This window comes from Maylandia zebra, linkage group LG13 (assembly GCF_041146795.1).
Source record: "Maylandia zebra isolate NMK-2024a linkage group LG13, Mzebra_GT3a, whole genome shotgun sequence".
Lineage (NCBI taxonomy): Eukaryota > Metazoa > Chordata > Actinopteri > Cichliformes > Cichlidae > Maylandia > Maylandia zebra.
The window spans coordinates 20,296,612-20,318,736 of NC_135179.1; the positions used below are offsets into that span (position 1 = coordinate 20,296,612).

Consider the following 22,125-nt stretch of genomic DNA (forward strand, 5'->3'; position numbering starts at 1 on the left):
TTCATATGACTGTGGCATCCATACCACAACACAACACAAGGGTAAAGGAGATTTAATAAGACTAACAGCAATTTGGTGGATCATCAGCAGGGATGCATTTCAGGGTGAATCACTATATCATTTACTTTTGCACATTTTAGCCTCCATAACCCACTGAAGCTACAATACTATAATAAAAATATGTAAAAATACAAATTAATAATTGAGCTGTTAAATATCCAAAAGCAAAATCTGAGTAACTATTTTTCTGATATGGTTTCTTTGTTTATTTTTGTAAACAAATGGGGGAAAAAGTGCCAAAAACTACTGATGTGACTGAGTTGCAAAATGGTTTGAGGTTACACTTTTTTTGTTGCATACGTGAATACAAAGTTAAATATGAAAGCGCAAATACTTTTGTCACATATCTGACACTTCCTCCCAAACAGCCAATTGATAATGCACCACAGATATTTACTTTATCTCCTACCAAACTTTACTCTGTGGAGAACTACAGTTTTCTCTCTTCTCTGTTTCACCATAAGTTGCTGCTAATGACCAAAAGAGATGAAGATGAAGATAAATTTGAATGATTCTCAGCATTCCCTGATAGTGTTAGCCAGCTAACGCAGATAACATCAACAGGAGTTTGTAGATTTTGTTTGAAGGAGGAAGAATAATGACAAACAAGTTTCGAAGAAGCATGACACTAGAAATAGCTCCCATACTTCAAGATAAAGTCATCTGCCAACTGAGCAAAGCAAAAATGAATCATATACATCTCAACTCTTAGATGTAATAACAGTAATATTATAAACTGTTCAGTCTATAAGGAGATCTATAGATGTGCCTTATATAGAACAAACACACAAAAGTTTGGACCAAAATATTAGATTTGCATTGAATCAGTGAATCTCAGGTACACAAGTACAGATACTGAATTTCCTCTCTAAGCATTGAGATGAGTGCAGAATAGTCGCACATTAAAACACATTTATACAAAATGCTTTCACTCGTTCACAAATGGTAAAACAACAATTATGAGCTTATTTTCACTGTTTTTTTCCATATTTATAAACTATTTTTGAAATACTGTTAAAATATTGTGTACTGTATGTACGGATCATCAGTATAATATGAATTTTTTTTAATGCAAATCAAAAATGTTCTATATGAAATATACAAAAACGTACACATATAATGAATTATTCTATTACAGTATATTCTTCTCAGTTCAAAACAATAGTTCTTAGCTAATGTGATTATGTGACCTAAATGGTTTTCAAATCGTTTTCTCTCACGTGATCTTTAGTTATTGTGTCTACAAAAAGCTTTTAACAATGCAGAGTGACCTATTTTATCATCTATCATGTACTTGGACACCACCATTGCACTGTTACAGTATCAGACTTCTCCCTAATCTACATGATTTACCCCTGTACCGCCTACAAATAGCACATGGTTTCTTGGTTTACCTCGTGTTCGCTGGAAATACATTTGGCCAGAGCTGGAGCATGTTCTACGTAACCAGAGCAGGTGTAGGCCCTCCGTCTCCTCCTTCGGTGTGCTTGAGAGCCCCATATAATCTTGGCAAAGGTTTCCTCACTTCCAGGTCTGTCATTACCCCTTAGTGTCCGTAGCGTGTGCTCCACTGCTCCAAAGCTAACCGCCCTCCTTAACTGGCGTTGTAGAAGCTTCTTTACAAGCAAACCCTCCTTAGCCGGGACACCTTTGGAAGTAGTGCTGACACCATGGAGCTTCTCTTCCACAGAGGACCTCCTTCTGTCACCATCTGCCTGGTTTGTAGAAAACTTTTCCAACCTGCACGTTAACCTTGTGGCAAGAGGTTGAGTCTGACCATCCCGAAGGATCAGAACTGGTATTTCTCCAACATAAACACCTTTGCTGATGCTGTCTTGCCTAGATAGAGGTTTGGCCACTCCTGATGGCTCATCCAGCTCGGTTTGGGTTTCTCCTGTGTTGCCATCTGGGTCATTTTTACACTCTCCACCACTGCAGATTGCTTTGGTTGTAACAAAAGTCTCACTTTCAGGACTTCTGAGAGATCCAGCAAGCTTTAAGTCTTCCGATTTCCTCTTTTTCCTCTGAAAATAGCGGCGACCTTTAAGATCTTTGGATTCAGGTCTCAAAGGAGCCCTTTTGGGGTCCAAATAATATTCCTCTTTCGGACCCCGAACACAACCACAGGTGTTTCCCATGGCTGTAAATCATATGGTGTCCTAAACATCCACAATGTTAAGCTCCAAACAGCGACCGGTTTTAAGGCGAAGTATCCAGTAAGCTCTACTCAATCTAAAACAGCAGGATCCCATCGACATGAAGCCATTGACAGCTTTGCAAGTAGAGCACCGTAAGCAGCGCTTAGCAGGGCAGCCAGACATAAAGCTGGCTCCACTCAGAGCAGAGCTGCCTCCGTCCTTTTGTTGACTGCGGAGAACCGGTCAGCCCCTCGCTCTCTCTGTCTCTCTCACTCTGCATTTCTCACTTGCTCTCTCATGCGTCTCTCCTCTGACACTGGAATCTTTTTTGACCTTTGAAACATTTCTCTGGCTTTGATAATCCAGCACAAACACCATAAATGCACACACAGACGTGTGCTGGTAGCCCTCAGAGCAGGAATGAAAAAGAGTCGTGGATAGACCTGTTTCAGGATGACAAGTCTGTTGCAACAAAACAGTAAACACGCATATGATAGCCGCCTCTTTCCTGTCCTAATATTTATGTAATGCCATAATGTTTCTTTGGGTAAGAGGAGAAGGATCTCAAACTGAAAGTGCATGCCAGTAGAAAACCACGAGCTATGCTGCTTGAGAATTTGGTTCAACAAGTTTAAAGTTCCGTTTAATGCGACGAGTCAGAACGGCTTTGAAAAACAGCAACATACATAGGCCACAAAGAGCAGAACAAGCTCAGGCAGATCCGAGCCGGACAACATAGTGCTTTCACTTTGTCTATCGCTCAAACTCTGCACAATGGCTGAGCCAGAGGTTGGGCTTAAGTCCAATGGTTTAACCAAACAATATGATCTCAGCTGATCACCATGGCAGCAGTTCACATGGGGGCAAATGCTGTGCCCGAGAAATGATTCACCGCATAAAACTCTTCTAGCAATTCAAAGAATTATATAACACTGGACACTTAAAACACTGTCTGAGAAAGAGCGGGACAAACGCACTGCAGAAAAAATGAGGGAAAAAAGTGGATAATAAGTGTGTTAAAGTGTAACTATAATCCCACCACACAGGAAAGCTTAAAATAGCTTTGAGAGTAACATTTAAACGAGTCCCTGAAGGTCAAAGTCACCTGACAGCCAGCACAGTCCAAACTGCCGGTCACTCCTGCTTCTTCTCACGTTCACCTCATGAGACAACTACGTTGGCCAAGCTGCAGTATTAGCCTATGTTCATACATCTGACAGTAAACATGCTAATATCTTCAAAAGAGTGTGTTAGCATTTGGATTTTTGTTAATGGTAAGCTCTATAGTGAATGAAATAAAACATGAATGAATCACTCATCAATGTGTGTGTGTGTGTGTGTGTGTGTGTGTGTGTGTGTGTGTGTGTGTGTGTGTGTGTGTGTGTGTGTGTGTGTGTGTGTGTGTGTGTGTGTGTGTTAGGTAAATGACAGCACACATGGAAAGAGTGATACTTCATTAGGGTAAAACAAACTGGTTCAGTCAGCAGCAGCAGTACTTTGTCATGCCAGCGGCATCTAGCCCTCCACACTAAAATTAATATTGTACTAGTTCCCCATGTCACAGGTAAAAAAATAAAGATAAATATAGTGTGCACCATTTTGAGAATAGGAATATCATCGGCCTTGTGTAGCAAGGAAACCTCTTGCACACACAGGAATAAACAATGAAGAGCGACATAACGAGTTAACTGAAGTCAAATATTTGCATAAGTCATAATAAAGTAGCCTGCAGGTATAAGAAAAGCGTGTCATGGAAACAACCCTTTGTTTTCATGCAATATAAAAGTAGTGTTGAGTTCATACATGCCAGTGTGCTATCAGCTGTGACATTTAATAAAAACCAAAGCTGTACACTTTCAGTAAAGCTCAAGTTCTCTCCTGAAGTACCCTTGTATCCTTTTTAAATCAAGAAGAAACAGGCCCCTCGCTGCCACATCCACAGCTTAAGGGCTTGCGTGAGACCGACAGCAGCAGGTGTTGGCATCCTCGCAGACGCTACCTGTCAGCATGTCCAAGCAAAATTATATCAGCTACTTTTCCTCCATTAATTCACTCAGGGCTAGTCAGACAGATGTTTGTTCTATTAACGCTATACGCCTGTAAGACACAGAATTATTTTTGCAATATTTTTCTTCTGACTCACAACTGCCACGTGCCAAAAGCATAGTTAATCTAACAAAAGAAATTGAGATGGGTGAAGTTTCTGCATGCTGTTAGACTTCAGAAGAAGACTGCATGCTGGGTGGACACTCACATTCTTCTGGCACGCACATGCAGACTAGCTCGCTTGGCATAATGTGCCACTGTTCAGTGAAAGAATATTTTTGAGAGCATTCAGGAGGAAATATAACCAACTCTAGAGCACACGATACCCCAAAGCTTTTTTTGTTAATGCACATTAATGCTTAGTTGTACCAATGTGTGCACAAACATTCCCGAGATACTGAGAACATTAAAAAAATTATCTTTTTCAGTAATTTCCCTTTTGTTTAGACATTTAATATTCCTTAAAGGCCCTTTAGGCTGCTAGGAGCCATCTGATGTTACAACTGGATATGAATTAAACATGAACTAAAGTAAATTGTCAAGAAAGACAGAAAAAAGCCCAGAGAGATGAATGTTGATGATGGGCTTGATGGAGGGTATGGCACTTGGCAAACCAGCTTCAGAAGGGGTAAGAACTCATTCTTATCAAAAGAAATGGCCTTTTTTTTTTTTACTATGTTTAAAATATTAACAAACTTAATTACAAATGAATCAACTGTGTCTGTAACAACTTGTCACATCATCCCTGTGCTCATAAACAGCTTTGTGTCTAAGCAAAGCCAAGCTGTGACGAAGCACTTCACACATCAAGTGCACAGGCCAGATGATGACACTCACGCAGGGGTGAAGAAACACCATCAGAGGTGATGATAGTGATTCTAAATTACACAATTGATATTGAATACTACTGAAGGGGCTATAATAGAAGCAGTAGAATTATGCTGCTGATACTTCCCAGTGCAACAACAAACACAGGAAACACACTGAATAATATCAGAAGGTACGACAGAGGCGTTCCCTTCAGACGGGAGGCGTTACAGGTGCTCATGTTGGAGGGGAGATGTATTATATGGATATCGATATCTATAAGAATTATCTATATCATTTGTAAATATAGCTGCTACTGCCAACAGGGTGACGAAGGAAGCCAACCAATCTACTGCTGGTCAGCACCCACTAAGAGCTAACTAAAGCTACTAATCTGGACTAGTGCAAATATACAAGACTTTTTTTGAATGTGGAGTCAGCCTCTGCAAAGAAAGACATCTCTGGTTGACAAATGAAGCAGTGAAGTATAGCAAGCATGTCCCATCACAGTGGCATTATGGGTGTCGTCTTGATGATCGTGGTGAGATGATGATCTTGGAAAGAAGGGTTATTTGCAAGTGGTGGTCTGTTGCGGTGGCTGGGCCAGGACTGTGGCTGGGGGGAACCTACTGCCCAGTGAACATCAAGAAGTTAAAAAGGTGCTTGGGTCACCCTTTGGCTACAGCAATTCATCTACCAAATGTGACAGCGATGAACTTCCAGTGTATATGCCCAACAGGATGATTTTCCAGGGCCTGAGAGGGGATACAGTTTCTCTTTGGTGCATCCCAACAGTGGAAGACGGGCCTTGTGATGGCAGATGCTTTCATCGCAGTGGATATGACCACCATGAAATCCAGAGAGGGGTTTCAAGAAACTTAAAAGGCATCAAGAAAAAATGGCTAAAGTAATAAATATATATGAAATCAATAAGCGGTTATTTTTCGTCTAACTTGTAAACATTTTTGGATATTTTTGTAGTGTCCTTAAGTATGTTCCTCAGGACAAACAGCCTTCCAACAGATAACATACCCACACACACCTACAGTCTCCACTTTACATGGCTTAAATTCATGTACAGGATGCTGTGTTTTTACATCAGACTAGACAGATAAATCCTTCAAAGCATCAGGCTTTTCTAAATGTTCATGCTGCTTTTCCCACACGTTTGCATGAAACAGCGAATGTAGTTTGTTATTTTCTTACAACAACAGTTACGAAGTACTTTTTCACAAGTGTTTACTTAGGTATGATCTAAGTAAACACTGTCGCTAAGTTACTTATCAAAACTAACCACGGTAACAAGGACCTATGTCACCACAAACTGTTGCGCCTTTTTATCCAGCAGAATAAGACAGTCCAAGGTTAGATGAAGTTAATAGTTGATTCTTTTTGTGTTACTGCGTTTATAACTCCTGAAAACATTTTAAGCTGTTAGCTTCTGCAGGCATTAAAATACACGTTTTCTTCGTCTTCTGTACCAGTAACACCTCTTCAGTATTATAAAAGTACAGACTGGGTGTCTGTAGGTTCTGACCCGTTGTCTCTACACTTTACTTTTTAAAGGGATCTGTCAGTTTTTTATTAGAGGCATGGCTTTGGCCAGTAGGGGTGCTTATGAAAATGTAGCAGTCTCCTTCACTTTAGCCTTTAGAAAATTCATTAAACTCTTGTACTATTGGGCAATCCAGCAAGTTAATCATACAAATTTAATAGGAAAGCTAAACTGGACCCCTATGGTGCTATGGTGCTATGGCAACACTGAAAACATAAATAATGTCCTTCACTAAACTCAGCATAACAAATGCTGCACAACTTTGACACCTTGTGGTTAAAAACAGAAACACCCAAGTAATGTCGTTAACTAATTTTAAAACATCTGACCTCATTTAGCCCAACACAAGACATTCAAAAGCAGAGGATGCAAAGATCTTAATTACTTGGCAATTAAAAGCATGAGGGTGACAAAAATAACTGGAGTGCAAGACTGACCTGAAAGTGCAGAATTATGGTCCAGATCAATCCCAGCGTCAGTTTTGGGTTGCCGTCTGTGATGTCATCATTTCTTATATTTACAAGTTTGACCTGGTAGAAGGAAATGCAAATTTAGCACATGCAGACTTATTTAAGTAGTCATAGCCTGCTTCTTCTTTTTTTTTTTTTATATATATTCACCTTTAAGCACTAACAATGAGTTTTCCTCTTCCATATTATGCCTGTCATTCCACAACCACCACAAGAGGGCACAGTCGCCATTGTATTGTGCTAGGGAAGATCGTTACCATAATCACAGTGTGGCACTGAGGGGAACTCGTTAATGTTTTGTAGTAATTAAACGTTTTATAACATAATATAATGAAAAAAGTGCACTTTTTAAACACCCCCTTCAAATAAAGCAGGAAACTACTAAAAAACGAAAATAGTCTGACCACGGTTAGATATTATAGCATTTAATAAGGAACTCATCCACTGCCCATCAGATCATCTGTAACAGCTGTAATCAATCAAAGTTCAGCTTGGACAGTTTACATGCTATGACTACAGAAGTTGCATCATGTGTCTGGTATGTACTGAAGCAAAACAATAGGACAACTCATTTGTTGCAATCTATGAATCCTTTGTCTCGAGCCTTACGTCACATCTGGCTGTGGCTCAACCAGGCTGCCTTCATCTTCTCATCCTGAGCATGGTGGGGGAGGGGGATGCAATCAAAGCTCTCTGAAATCCCACTGTTGGGATTTGCAGTCAGCGCTCCTTAAATGCTGCTATTACTGTTCATGTTTCATGAATTTTTTGTAAGGAAACAGAAAAATGCCATGAATCCAGCTGTGTCTGATGGTGGCAGTGTCTGAGAACCTGCTTGAACCCAGATATCAGCTTTTTTGCTGTATAAACAAACAGATAGCTACCCCTAAACATGAACTGATATATTTGTGTAAACCATTTGTAAGCCTTTATGTGTACTTAAATCCATAGGTTCTTGAGGGCATGAGACAGTTAATTAATGTTGCCTCTGTACACCAACACAACAATTTTACTGCACATTAATCAAATTGTAATCAAATGACAATGTAACTGAAATGCAGACATTCAGTTTTAATTCAAGGGGTTTAACAAAGCATTGCAAGGGCTGTTTTTAGTAGCTGAATGAAAATCCTTTGTAGTCAATGACTGTCTGAAGTCTAAAACCCATAGATGTCACCAAAGGCTGTTTCCTCCTATGAGGTGCTCTGCTAGGCCATTACTGCAGCAACATTCAGCTGCTGCTTCCTTTTGGGTCTCACATCTGAAAATTATGCTCTCTTGGGGTGAGATCAGGTGACTCATTTGTCATTAAAGAATATGCCATTTCTTTTTCCTTGAGAGAGCCTGGTTTGGTTTGGTAGTGTGCTTTGGGTCATTAACCATTTGTACTGTGAAGCTCTGTCTGTCAGTTTTGTAGCATTTCTCTGAATCTGAGCAGAAAGTACATTTCTGTACACAGTTCTTCCTACTACATCTATCAGCAGTCACAGCATCAATAAGCACTAGTGACCCAGTTCCAGTGGCAGTCATAGACTCCCATCCGATGATATATTCTATATCATGTTTGATAGATGAGGTGAAATGCTCCAAGGCCATTTCTCTCCTTCTCCATACTTTTCTCTTCCCATCACGCTGGTAAAAATTTATCTTGGTTTTACTTGTGGCTCTGGCTGTTTCTAATCTGCCCTTCTTGTTTCTTGAGAGCACCCAGTGGCTTCCACTTTGTTGCAAACCCACTGTATTTCTATTTATGAAAGGGTCTCTTGAATGCAAAATCTGGTAATGATACACCTACCTCCTCAAGAATGTGGGCTCGACAGGGTTAGATATTAAGAAGCTGATTTTCATAAACAAATAAAGATTTGTGTTATATTCTACTTTTGTTGTCTTCTGTGCAGACCTTTTGTTGGTTCTGAGCAGGTCAGTCCATTCCTTTCTAAGAAGGTACCAGATTATTGACTTGGCCACTCCTAAAATCTTAGATATCTCTCTAGTTGGCTCATTTTGGGTTTTCAGCCAAATGACGGCCTCCACGGGACTCCTATCGAGATTTAGAGTGAGCAGCTGCAAAGCTCCAGCTCAAAATCTGGAATTAATGCTTTATCTGGAATAATGAGAGAACATGTCTAACCACTAAACAATTAATTATGAGCCTCTGAAAATGGGGGGTTGTCCATAAAAACTGCTTTCCTAAACAGTTAATGCAGTACTTTTGTAATACCTCCTGAATTGAAGCTGAAAGCCTGCATTTATATCAGATATTAACTGTTTTATTTAAAATTCACTGTGGTGGAATACAGAGGTCAAATGACCAAAATAAAAGCATAATTGGCCAAAAACATTTGGATCTAACTCTAATTCATTACCAAATCAAAGTATAAAAATTACAGCTACTTTTTATGGAAACTTTCAGCTGTTTTTTCAGCTTTGTATGCAAGCTGATTTCCAATAGTCAAGCTGATGGTGTATAATTTAAAGAGTGTGTGGCAATATTGGTGAAATTACTCCAGTCACTATTCCTTACCTGCCGCCTCTTTAAATAGTCCAGCGCTATCTGTACATTCTGGAGTCTGTGGAAGCGCATCCTCCCTCTTTCCCGAGGCTGTGGACATAAAAAGGGAAAGGGAGCCATGTGTGCAAATCAGGATCTTCTCAATGTTAAAGGACACATTTTAAAACAATACAAATGACATGGAGGAAACAGGACATGCGTCTAAGGTTCTTACCCACTATTCTGGTAAGATGACATAAAAGAGCAAACACACAAAAGCTCTTTGCACAACAACAGTGGCCATCTCCCTAAAGAAGATATGCTACATATCACGTACCATCTTAGAACATTTTCCACCATTACCACCTGAACATGTCATAACAAATCACGCTTCCTATGACCTGAATAAATCAATATTATTTGCATGTCTGTCTTCAAATCATCACAGAAAGTTGCATAATATGATCACTTGCGGCAGATGCTTGTGAATAGTCAGGGGCCACTGAATGAGGTCATGAAATGGAAAATGCATTCAAGCCAGGATGCAGCAGCAGCTAAAGACTTGCACTGCATTCAGCTACCTTATTTTGTTTAGTAACGATGAAATGACACCATAAATATAAACCCCATTTGGGTAGTGAATGGTACTCAGTTCCCCTTTTGAAGCCTTCTTCTCAAAAGCAGCATATGAAAAATGTCCAGATCATCACGCAAGACTGAAGAGTTTTGACTGTATGACTAATGATGCGCAAAGCTAGTGAAATGAGTATAAAGACCCAAGCTTCATGGACAGCTTCTGTCATATTTTATTGAATCTTTTTAATGATTTTGCAAGATCAGTGAGCCAAATCGCTCTGTCTTTTTTTAACAGGAACAAAAACTGAAAATTAAAAAGCCTGGGTCTTTGGATCAAGGGCACATTTTTTCTGTGCCATCGGTATCACATTCTAATATGAAAGAAATTTTATAATGTGCTCATGAAAAAAGGTGACTATGAAACAAAGTGCTTCATAGAAGGAAAAATAAAATGGCCAAGTTGTAAAATTCGTCCCTGCTAAAGCAAGTATTTTAGACTACAGTAAGCACAAATCCTATAGTGGGATTGTGTCTGTGCTTCTGTTAACTGGTCACAGCACGCCCTGAATTAGTTTGTTACTAAAGGGGGTGGGAGGGCAAGCCACACGTACCCCCTTATCATCATCCACCGTGTCTCCATGCTGCTCAACTGCGCATGCGTCTGTCCCACTCACCAACCGCAAAGTCTTCAGAAAATCACGCTCCCTTGGCTTATCATCGAAAAGGCAACACATGGGGAAGAAGAGGAAGACATGGACACACACAGCGGCCAAATCATAAGGAAGTTAGACAGTGGACAGAAACAAGTCAAAGAGTGGAGAACAGAGGAGGAGGAAAGTGGGATGTAAACAGAAAACAGATATGCAGGAGGATGAAAGTTAGTCATACTAATGGGGAATAACTGCTGGGATTCCTTGCATGGGACTACATGCAGTCTAAATATACAGACTAGCAACATATTAACACTGACATGTACTACAATATGCACAAAAAATATCTGAACGTACTTTGGGTAAATAAAGGATTAACAGGTTAACAGATGAATGAAATACTTCAATACTGAAAACATGCAGTACTTCAGGAGCAAAGCATTGCAGCTACATAGTTTTTACTTTCAGTTTTGTTTGAGTATACATTTTCACAGTACGACTACTCGATACTGCAGATTAACATATTTTAAAATGCTGGTCAGAAACAGAAATTTAAAAAAAAAAATGTGACTGGTGATGTTGGGAAAAAAAATCTATCTCAGTTTCACTTCCTGGTCATTCCAGGTTTTGCATGACAGAAAGTGGCTTCAGCAAAGTGTTGCTAAAGAAATCCCAATGCTTTGACTTTAACTGTTTATATTTTTTCAATGCAATTCTGCCCACTTAAAAAGATTTTACATCGTATATATAAAGTCAAATAAAAAATATTTAATTTAATGCATATTGTCAAATTAAATTGACGTGTTTAGCATACATCAGTTTAAACCAAGTGTATCCTCTTTAATAATTAATTGTTTTCATAAATGAACCTTGAATTTTATTTATTTCACATGCATTTTACTCTAAATTATTGCTTCGTGCTCATGAGGGTAGAGACTGTTTTTTAGTTGTTTTGAGTGAAGCATTGAAAGTAAAGTGATTATTCCTCTGAGCTGTGATGCAACATTTTATATCACTTGTTTTAAAAGCAGCCTCAGGAGTTAGAGGGCGAAAAAGCTTGTTAGCAAGTTTGTTAAGTGCCCCAATTAATGTGTCAGAAACCACAGTGGGCAACCACAGAGCTGATTTAGAGTTTACATTTCTGAATGACAGACTACTTAAATGTTATATCAAATCCCACATGAGCTTGGCACAACTTGAGAAGTAATACTGCTACTACTATCACAAATAAACAAGTAACAAAATGTGAATGTAAAAAACAAAAGACATACTCTACTGCTCACATTCATCTTAGACTGAGTAGAACAGCTCAAAAAATTAAAAGAATGACCACATGAGGAAGTTGCATTGATGTCACAGAGAAGACAGAGAGGAAAATTCATTAAAAGTGGGATTTTGATGAGTGGGTTTTGGTGGATACAAAAAGTGATTGGATGGTTTTCTCCCAAGAATCCCTCCCTCCCACAATAAGCCATGTGAGTAAGAAGAGGGAAGGGCCAGTGCATCAGTTATGAGATGGTATGACATAGTGCCCCATGGGAAAAAGAACAGTTCTCGCACTCTGTTTATTAAAGTCAAATGAGAATCTGAATGGGTTTGTAAGACTGGTCTCATAGGAAACTCCTCAGGCTAAGAATTCAACTGGATCCACAAGTACCAAAACACTGTCAGTGTTTATGACTAGAGTAACAGAAAAACATGAACTCACCAGTGTATCTCCAGACAAAACCTCCAACAGCGAGATCAGGTTATGTCCATCTCGTAAGTCTTCATAAAGATCATTTATATGCTTTCGTACCTACACAAACAGGGAAGAAACGACACTGTAAACTAACTGCATGCATCATATTAATACCAGACTCTTTTTTTTTTAATGTAGTTTTAAAAACATTTTAAGAACAGATCTCACAAACAATGAAGGTCTATCACATTCATAAAGTTGGCATGGCAGTCATTGTTTTTGTTGATGCTTCCATGTGTCAATCACTTAAATTGGTTTCATTTAAGGTCTAATTTTGGGAAAACTTGTTTTAGATCACATTCTTAAAACACGCTGAATCTGTTGAGTTGTAGCAGGATATCACTGTGACACCTCATCTTAACACCTGCGAAAGGCACTTTGCAAATCCAGTTTGATGCTTCCTCCTTACAGCAGGCCAATTTCTCCTTCCTGCCCTAAATACCGCGCCTCTGAAATCACCCTGCTGCCCGATGACCTGCTTTCACACAGGGCTTCCAGCACTGTTATCGCAGATAGTGGCCACAGCTGTAGAGCCAAAATAGTCCTGTACCCTTATGTTACTGGATCAGCAAAGCAGGTCCCCGACTATTATTCAGCACCTCTGAATTCTCCGGGACCACATCTGAGGCCTGCTCACACAGACATTACAATAACTTAAAGTGGCCCGAAATCTGTCGGTGGATCAGAGAATACAATGTAAATATTACAGTAAAACCATTAAGTCAAGTTGAAACAACTAGGGGTAAAACGTTTCTGATGGTATTACTATCTATAGATTTATTGATGTGTCATGTACAGACAGAAGACATTATTTCCTTATTTCTTCTGCCAAGATTGTGGTAAAGTTTACATGGTGTGTTGATGCAAGCTGTAGCAAGCATTTCCTCAAGGTAGGAACTAGTAGATTCTTCTCGTTCACCCTTTTTTTACTTTTGAAAATAATAAAACATTTCTGCTTAACCTCACATGTAACCAACCATCCATAAGTCATAACCAGTCACTGATAACAGGAGGCCCATAGAGGACTGATTTTAAGAAATCAGTTCTTTATTCCAAGTTTATCCTCGTATTTGCTGATAATTGCATGAAAAGCACAAAATACGCTTATTTCATATACAGATTAACCAGACACTTTAATAGGTATACCTGTTCAAGTGATGGTTAACTCAAATATCTAGCCAATCACATGGCAGAAACTTAATGAATTTAGGCATATAGGTGCATTTCAGTGCAAGCCATCCTTCCAAGACCAGAAATATCACAATCTTAATAGCAATCAGATGCATGCATGTCTATATATATATATAATATAAAGTCAAAATGCTTTTTTATATTTTGCTTTGTTCATTGAATTTATTTTTGCAAGACACCACATTTGACTACGAATGGATTAAAAACGCTCCTCATTCGGGAAGCTAATGCAAAGAGTTGCAAACTGATTAAGTGGCTGCACAGAACAAAGCCGGACATTTATTTTTGCTTCAAAATGTTTGTCGTATTGGCATTTATTCAGTTTTAATACAGACAGATAAAGACGTCCTACTCACAGGAGCATAGGATTAGGAACTAATCAGAACTAATGAGCAGCTCACTTTTTTCTCTGCTTCATTATGTTTTCTTTTCTTTTTAGGGACTTTATTTAAACTGAAGCAAATGAAAAAAATGTAACTGAACTACATATTTATAACTCGCATTACATACTGGACATAATTGAGACTTTGGTGATTAATGTACCACTTATGCAAGAACCTCATAAAGACAACACTGTAAATTGCGCCCAGATTCTTTTATTACAAAGACATATTAGACGAGACGTGCCGGTGCTTGTCTGTCTGTCTGCTAAAGTGTTTCATTAAATCCACACAGATTAAAACGCCACAGTAAGCATTTCAAATTCCTGAGTCAACAAAAGGCAATCATTTGCTGCAACAGTGCAGCAGAGCATGTCCTTCTAAATGACTTTTAATAAGCTTTAATAACATCTGAGGAGGAATGTTAACGTGTTAAGACCTAACAGGGAAAGTCATATTACTTACTTAGCCAATAAATAATGAAGAACATGAAAATGGTTTTTCAAGCTGCTGTGGAGAAAAAATGTTGGAACACTAGCAAGCATTCAGACTGAATCTATAAACGCCATGGACACAGAAATTGGGATATTAAAAAATAATTTAGAAGTTCAAAAGAAGCACTCATAAATCAGCAATGATTCTTACCTTCACCAGATGCTGGTTTATCCATTTTGTAAATGTCTTCTTTTGCACTCTGTCTCTTTCATCTGCAGAGAAAAAAAACACTTTCTTTAGATTCGGTGTTTTGGCAACATACACCCCTTTTTGTAAATGCCACCACTAAAGAAGCTTAATCCTGCTATGCATACCTATTCTACATAACCTTTTGGGATGCTTTGTGTTTAAAGTAGCAACAGGACATTATGCAAAGTGTGAAATAAAATCTTCCCCAATGTATGTATGAAGGTAAAGGTGGTTGTTTTTCCCCACAGACGGGCATCTAAAATGTGCTGTAAGTGTTTCAAATAAAATAATATATTTCCTGTGCCAGTAAGTCACTCTGTAATATTAGTTTGTGGATTTACAGCTTTGATGAAAATCATGTTGAAAAGTAAGTAGAGAAAATATGCCCCAGTGTCTCTAAAGAGACAGAAATAACTGTATGACAGTGTTTTTTTGTTTTGCGTCACCATAGCAGCCAGACTTCTTGCAGAAAATGGCATATAGGTGGAACCAGGAAACAAATGGATGCAATTAAAGGAGAAAAAAACAAGAAAACTAAAAAATGAAATCAAGTTAAGTTTTAAAATATGTTTCTCAGTAACATAATAACGACTGAGAAAAACTACACTCTTTTCTAAACAGTGACTTGTTTAATATTTTTCATCATATTTTTCTTTGAGTTGGACGTCCATTCACTGGCAGAGGCAAACCAGAATCAACCCTGTCACCACAGCTATGACTCATTTCCCCTGATTCCACATCTTCCAGCTTCCAGCAACTTATCCTCATTGAACAGAAAAAAACTCACATGCTCAATCAATAACATGACTACACCATCTGTCGGCCAGATCACATTCATTCCAGCAACACTGTGGAAGCCTGAAGCTCTTACTGCAGACGAACAACACAGATAACCTCCTGTCTTTACTAATCTTCAGCGTGGAAGATTAGGCTTGCAAAATAAGTTTTGCGTAAGGACATTTTACCTGCAGTTAGTAAGAAGCAAGTACAGGCATGACTAATCTTTTTAAGGAAATGACAAAAACCAGTAAGACGAACACTAACCCATGCAGCACATTAGCGCTACCAAGCGCTCCCTACGTTCCCTCTCTGTCATTAGGCGGTACTTCATTGTCTGCACCCCTTCCTGAGGGCTGTCGAGAGGATCGCGATCCAGGTACACAGATGCCATGCGGATAAGTGACTGAAGAAGAGGCAGCAGCAACGGTCTCCCTCTTCTCGCCTGCTTGCCAACCACCCTCTAGGGCTCTAGCTGTGACTCCCTCTCTCGTCAAACTTCCAGAACGAGTCCTGTCAGGTTTTCCATGGCGGCTTGCTAATTTTGGTTTCCATGTGGTTCACTGTTTATCTTGCAGCAGCGCTCAAAAATCATATAAGAAAGTCAGTGTGCTTCATGGAAAAAAGGAAAACGGAGAAATTGCTCCTTGTTAGCTGACTATTAACAAAGAACTAGTTTCTTTAAACCATGTATCACACTTTCTCATGACATCATGCTTCACTTAACTATTTCACATATCAGATGCATCTTGTGCAATATAAACATTATCAACTGTGAGCCCCAATTTTCAAGAGTGCAAAAATAATCATCTTTCTATTGTTCAACTGCCGCCAAGACTTAAAATGTTTACTCCAGGAAAAACAACTGAGAACACTTTAAGTCAAAGAACGGCCAAAACCTCCTATTACGCAACATGAATAATAACAGTTTTTAGTTGAAGTCCTTCATCTGTTTTTTTATCATACTGAACATCACAGTTATATAAGACAAAAAATGAAAGTGCTCTTGTAGTGACAAATGATGCTTCAGAAACTTGCATACTTGCATCCAACACACTGTATTGCAATGCATGGCTATATACATACTATAATATTTGTTTGTAATATTGTAATCCTGCATTTTGAAAGCATTAGTTTCTAACAAGAACTGAGCCACTCTGTATCTACCTAAGTTTATAAAGGACAGCATATTCTCTGTGGAGTCACAGAGTCTGAAAGATGCCCACACAGTATATAAGCTCCCTTTTCAATGATATAGCAGCTTTGCATGTGAAGGGAAAGAGTCCTTCAGGTTTATAATGAAGCTCGAAACATGCATTTACAGAACAGGGCGCCTTCAGAGCTCTGTGACTGTATTCTCTGCAGATTTGTACATTTAGCTCATCTAAAAATAGTGCATGATTAAAAGCAGCTGAGAATTCAAAAGTGGGTTGGACTGACAACTATTACTTTTTTGATAATCTGCACAAAGCTCAAAGACTGAATTTAAAAAAAAGATACAGTGCAACAAAACTAATCAGGAGAAGCAAACTGAAAGGAAAAGCAAGAGTGATGCAGTGAAACCCCTTCCCAGCAGCACTGCTGTGTCATTGCTGATGTGAATGTCCCCGTGACTCCGTCGTGCAGCTGAATCACACAGAAATAAAGCAGTGCACTCTGCAGCAGGACACCAATTTGGTGCGTAATGCCCATGTCTAAGCTCTCTGCTGCATAATGCATAAACCTCTCCTGAAAAGCTCATTAATATAGATTGACTGGGCAAGTTTTCCAGGAAACTCTCCAGCTCAGAGCAGAGGTCAGGAGCTGAAAGAAGTGTCATCAACCAGCTTTCAATCACAGTCAGTAACAGATAACCTTAGAGCACATGATTTCACATACTTCACAGATTACTGATAGCGCACAGTCAATACACTCATATCAATAAATGTCACAGCATGGCAATCAGGTTGACATTATTGCTGCCATTCATGTTTAAATACAGTATAAATAGATAATGAACAGTTTAGCATATTATTATGTGCTACAAAGCAAGTCATTTCTGTAAATAAGCTTCCTAAATATTATTAAAGTGAGTTTAGTGGAATGGTGCCCTCTTGAGGACTTAACAAGAATAAAAGTGCTCTATAAGAACAGCCTGAAAACTATGCCTTATAATTCTAGTGATATATTATTTGTCTATGAAATCAGTGAAGATCAGATATTAAACAGCAAGTACTCAATCTCAGCCCCTCTAAACTAAAGTCAGACCTAATGTGTTTATACAAACGTCTCGTCATGATATAAAACTTTATCAGCCTTATCGCACACTTACTTATTACGGTTAATAAATTATATGATTGCACTGCTTGGACTTTTGTTTCATCTTATATGCGGTGCCACATTTAAGGTTCCAGTGACACAGGCGTAGAGACAGGCCAATGACACCCCTGACAACCACAGGTCGTTTGAGAAGATTGGTTGCCGAGTGCTTGCACACGGTCAAAGTGACCCCTGCTAGCGATTGCTAGCACACACTGTGACTTTGTGACCCACTGACAGCCAGCAGCTGCTCACCAACCGGTCCAGCAATACACATTTTTCCCAGAAGGTTGCTGGCCATGCTCTTGGCCTGTGTGGCTGAGGCCTTATTGTGCTAAAACAATGCTGTGCAAACGTGCATTTGAGCCATCTACTTTCTTCCACTTATCCAGTTCAGGTTTGTGGGAGCCTGTTCCAGCTGTCACAGGGTGATCGGGAGGGTGCACCCTGGACACATCGCCCATCTGTCACAAGTCAACATGTAGATACTGATACAGCATTTCAGTTATGACTAAAACATGTGTTATTTATTACTGAAATACTGAATTAGTATATCATTTGAGTATGTAGATGAAATCTCTTTAATATACTGGCTCAACCCCATTCGGTTACATCAGTGACACACAACATCCATGCAGTTCATTTTAGCAGTTATCTGAATGATGCCAAAAACTATGATACTGTCAATAAATAAGTAAGAAAGTGAGGAAAACATCACATGAACTAATTAATAACTCAATACTTGAGGTAGTAAATGTATGATGTTCGGAAACCTTTGCAAAGTAATTAAACTTACAGCGTGTGATTGCTTGTACGTGTCTGTTTAAATGTTCTCACTTTGGTAGATGATTCACCTCCACCAAAAGTCTGGGAACCGGATAACTGGATTGTGACCTCTGACTTTAAACGGTTGATGTTTGAAGAATCACAAGTTGTAGAAAGCCCGACCCGACAAACCACCATCCTAACGTCTACAACCTCAGGCGATGTCTACAGAATGCATTTATCAAAACCTTCTTCCGATGAGCAAATTTACACCGAGGCAGGAAGTCAAACTGGTAGTAATTAAGGTGTTGTTTACTGCACAGTCTTACATCGCAGTGTGTGAACATATTCAAGTGAATAGTTTCTTTTAACAATGACAGCAAACAGCAGTGCTGTGAATCATTAGCCACAGCAGCCAGTCTTGTATAAAACTAGATGATGAGCATAACACTGTTGTGAGGCCTGTGTGCACTCGGTCTGCAGTCCATGCCGAGTGCAAGCCAAGAGTCCACCCACAGCATTCGAACGGTCAGCCTGAGACACTTATTTGTAGACCTCAGCAAAGCACATGTGCATGGCTATAAATAGCTACAACCCTAAACCATGCTGCCCCTGCAACTGCAGGCTACATAATCTGTGCCACTCAGGTGACATCCTTCATTTTCTGCCACGCAAAGATGAGTGAAGCGAAATCGTCCTTGTAATAGAAGTGAATGTATTTATTTGAACAGAGATTAAAGTTGCATAAGTTTGTATCCTTTGATTTTGGAATCTGATTGACGTAGCGCAAAACAAAACGGATCAAATCCTATGATATGTTCTCCAGCATCGAATTTGCATATTCAAAACTACATATTCAACACATGAAACTGATTTTGTACCCAAATAAACAATTCAGATTCTAATTTGCTTTCAACTGACTTTCAGAAAATGAAAAATCAACCCAGCAGTAGTACAGCCTACCCTTTGACTGGCTGTTCAATTTGTAATTTCATCATTCTGTTTAAACAGAAGCAGAAACACAAACAGATGAATTTCAGTTTTCCTGAGAACATCTGGTAGAGAAGGACAGGGACACCCTTTGGTATTTTGTTATGTCACAATGCCTAAAATATCCTCACATTCTGAGAGGAGCAAAGAAAGCTCTACCAATCACAGTCCACCCTATGTAATCCCTTTGCTCTCATATGTGAAGGAAATAAAAACAAGCATAAAGCCTAAACTCAAGAGCACTCAACCTTCAACCCACTGACGAGGACGCACTGAACGTTCTTGCTCAACGGCCTCCTTTCACAGCTCTTATGCTGCAGCCACTTCAGTAAGCAAAGGCCTGTGTGCTTTATTTAGAGTACAAGGTAACCCATTGCACCTTTATTTAATAGTGACTCTGGTCATTTAAAAAAAAACCTCAAATAATTCAAATAATAAGCCCCTCCTCCACACAGTGGTGATCCTGCTCATACACTAACATACATTAAAAAAATTAAAAAAAAATAAACCTTTCACTAAATGCTCCATCAGGACAAAACCTGTTCAGTCTTTGCGTGTTCCTTTTGAAAATGTTGAAATAAATCTATTTATTATATCACTCTACATCATAATTATGGTGTTTATTATTTAAACGCTTATTATGTTTCGAAGCAAGAGTGCACACTCGTGGCCTACAGCTGTGGCTTTGTGAGGCTGCACATTAGAAGAGTGGCGCTTTGAGCAAAACACCAACATGCTGGTGACCCCTGGTTTTTGTCAATCGAAGGTCGGCAACCTTTGCTATCGAAAGAGACATTTTTGAGCTATTTTTCTACCCCCCAAAAAATCTATATGGAGATGCAAAACGTGGCTACTTATGATTATTTGATACTTTAACTGCATTTTCAGTTTCTTATTTTGGATGTTTTGCTAATTCTTTTAATTCTTTTTTCTTACCAAAAAATAGATCAAGTAGAGGAAAAACAGTCTAAACTACTACTTCAACTGCCTTTTCTTCTACTAACATTATGCTTCTGAAGCGCACATGTACATAAAGACAATGGCGAGTCAGAATGTTTACCAAATACATACCATATTTGCTATCTTAGCATATTGCCCTAAATAGCATAATCGCATTTCCTAATTAGTGATAAACACAGTCTACGGCTAAGCTGGTATAGCTTTAGGGCTGCCACAAACGATTATTTTGATAGTCGACTAGTCACCGATTATTTATGCGATTAGTCGACTAATCAGATCATCATCCACTGGACGTAAAACTACAGCTTATTGCACCAGCAGCATCTGCTCTTATATAACTATCATTAGCTTACAGCTTTAAGCTTTTAAGGTGCTAACTAAAAATAAAGACAAGATGATAGTTTATTCAATTTTAATGAAATTTGCAGATTGTTTCGGTAAAGTTTAATAAACTCCTTGCTATCTAAAATATAACAGGACACCGGAGTATATTCTCCAGCATCTCACACTTCTGATAATCAGCTGTCTGCTTGACGTTTATTCAGCTGTGTAAAAACTATAACTTTAATCTCAGCCAAACCGATTTACTCAGGAACAAATAAAATACTAAAAAAAAAGCCAAACAATAACATTTTTAATTTATCTAAGTGACTCATATATATTTAACCTGAGTCGCGAAAGACGGCGGTGGGTTTGAAAACAATTTGCCGGGAGTCCGGTGTTCTCACGGCGCTAGTGACCTAGCCCCCGGCTAGCTATCGAGCTAGTGGGTAACAGACGTCTCCGAAAACGTCGGAGCGCTTTTGAAAATATGTGGTGTCCTGATAAACTGAGCAGATATTTGAGGTTTACACAGCTACATTCTCGCCTGAAAATATGTTAAACGTTTATTTTGTGACCCAGAAAGAATAATGAGAGTAATATTAAAACTAACTAGCTACCGCCATTGTTGGAAACTAAGCTGGGCCGCGCTATGAATTCTGGGACACAGCTGCTTCTTCTTCTTCGGGGTTTAACGGCAGCTGGCATCCTTGTACATGCTGTGCTGCCATCTTCTGTTTCAGTCCGTTATTACACTCTTAAATCCTGCTATTATTCCTGCGTCTTTTGCGATCTTACAAAGCTTCAAACGACACGTCGACTATTAAATCAGTCGTCGACGATTTTGATAGTCGACGTAATCGTGACTAGTCGACAAATCGTGGCAGCCCTATATAGCTTTGAGGGCCATAACTCATAATCCAAACTAAAATGAAATGTTAATGTGATGGTGATGGAGCTATGTAAGAGACACGTGACACATACCACAGTCAATCAAATCAGAAAAAAAAATTGTGATAGGACCGAGAGACTGTCAGCCCTTAAACATCAAATCTCTTGCAACTTACAGCAACCTAATATTACTGATTCTATTATTCAACAGCATATGCCTGTCAAACTATAAATTGGAGGTTTATATAAGCTGAATCACAACAGAGGACGACTGGTGGCTCAGTTCAATATGATCAGCTGCAATCAGTGTGTGTTTTAATAGGCACGCTGACAT

At 39.0% G+C, this 22,125-nt stretch overlaps 1 protein-coding gene across 5 annotated transcripts in view; it reads right to left on the reverse strand.

The window, feature by feature from the left end:
• dst (dystonin) overlaps positions 1-22,125 on the reverse strand; it is a 103,945-nt gene that overhangs the window by 66,471 nt on the left and 15,349 nt on the right. For 2 of the 5 annotated variants that reach the window (XM_076891733.1, XM_076891738.1), the window contains exons 5-9: positions 14,751-14,812; positions 12,502-12,591; positions 10,755-10,853; positions 9,601-9,678; positions 7,044-7,136 (exon numbers count right to left, since the gene is read on the reverse strand). In XM_076891733.1, the coding sequence (XP_076747848.1) occupies positions 7,044-7,136; positions 9,601-9,678; positions 10,755-10,853; positions 12,502-12,591; positions 14,751-14,812 (422 nt within the window). Of the gene's footprint in view, positions 1-1,454; positions 2,404-7,043; positions 7,137-9,600; positions 9,679-10,754; positions 10,854-12,501; positions 12,592-14,750; positions 14,813-22,125 lie in introns of those variants that run through there. The other 3 variants (XM_076891734.1, XM_076891736.1, XM_076891735.1) reach the window with 2 other exon arrangements.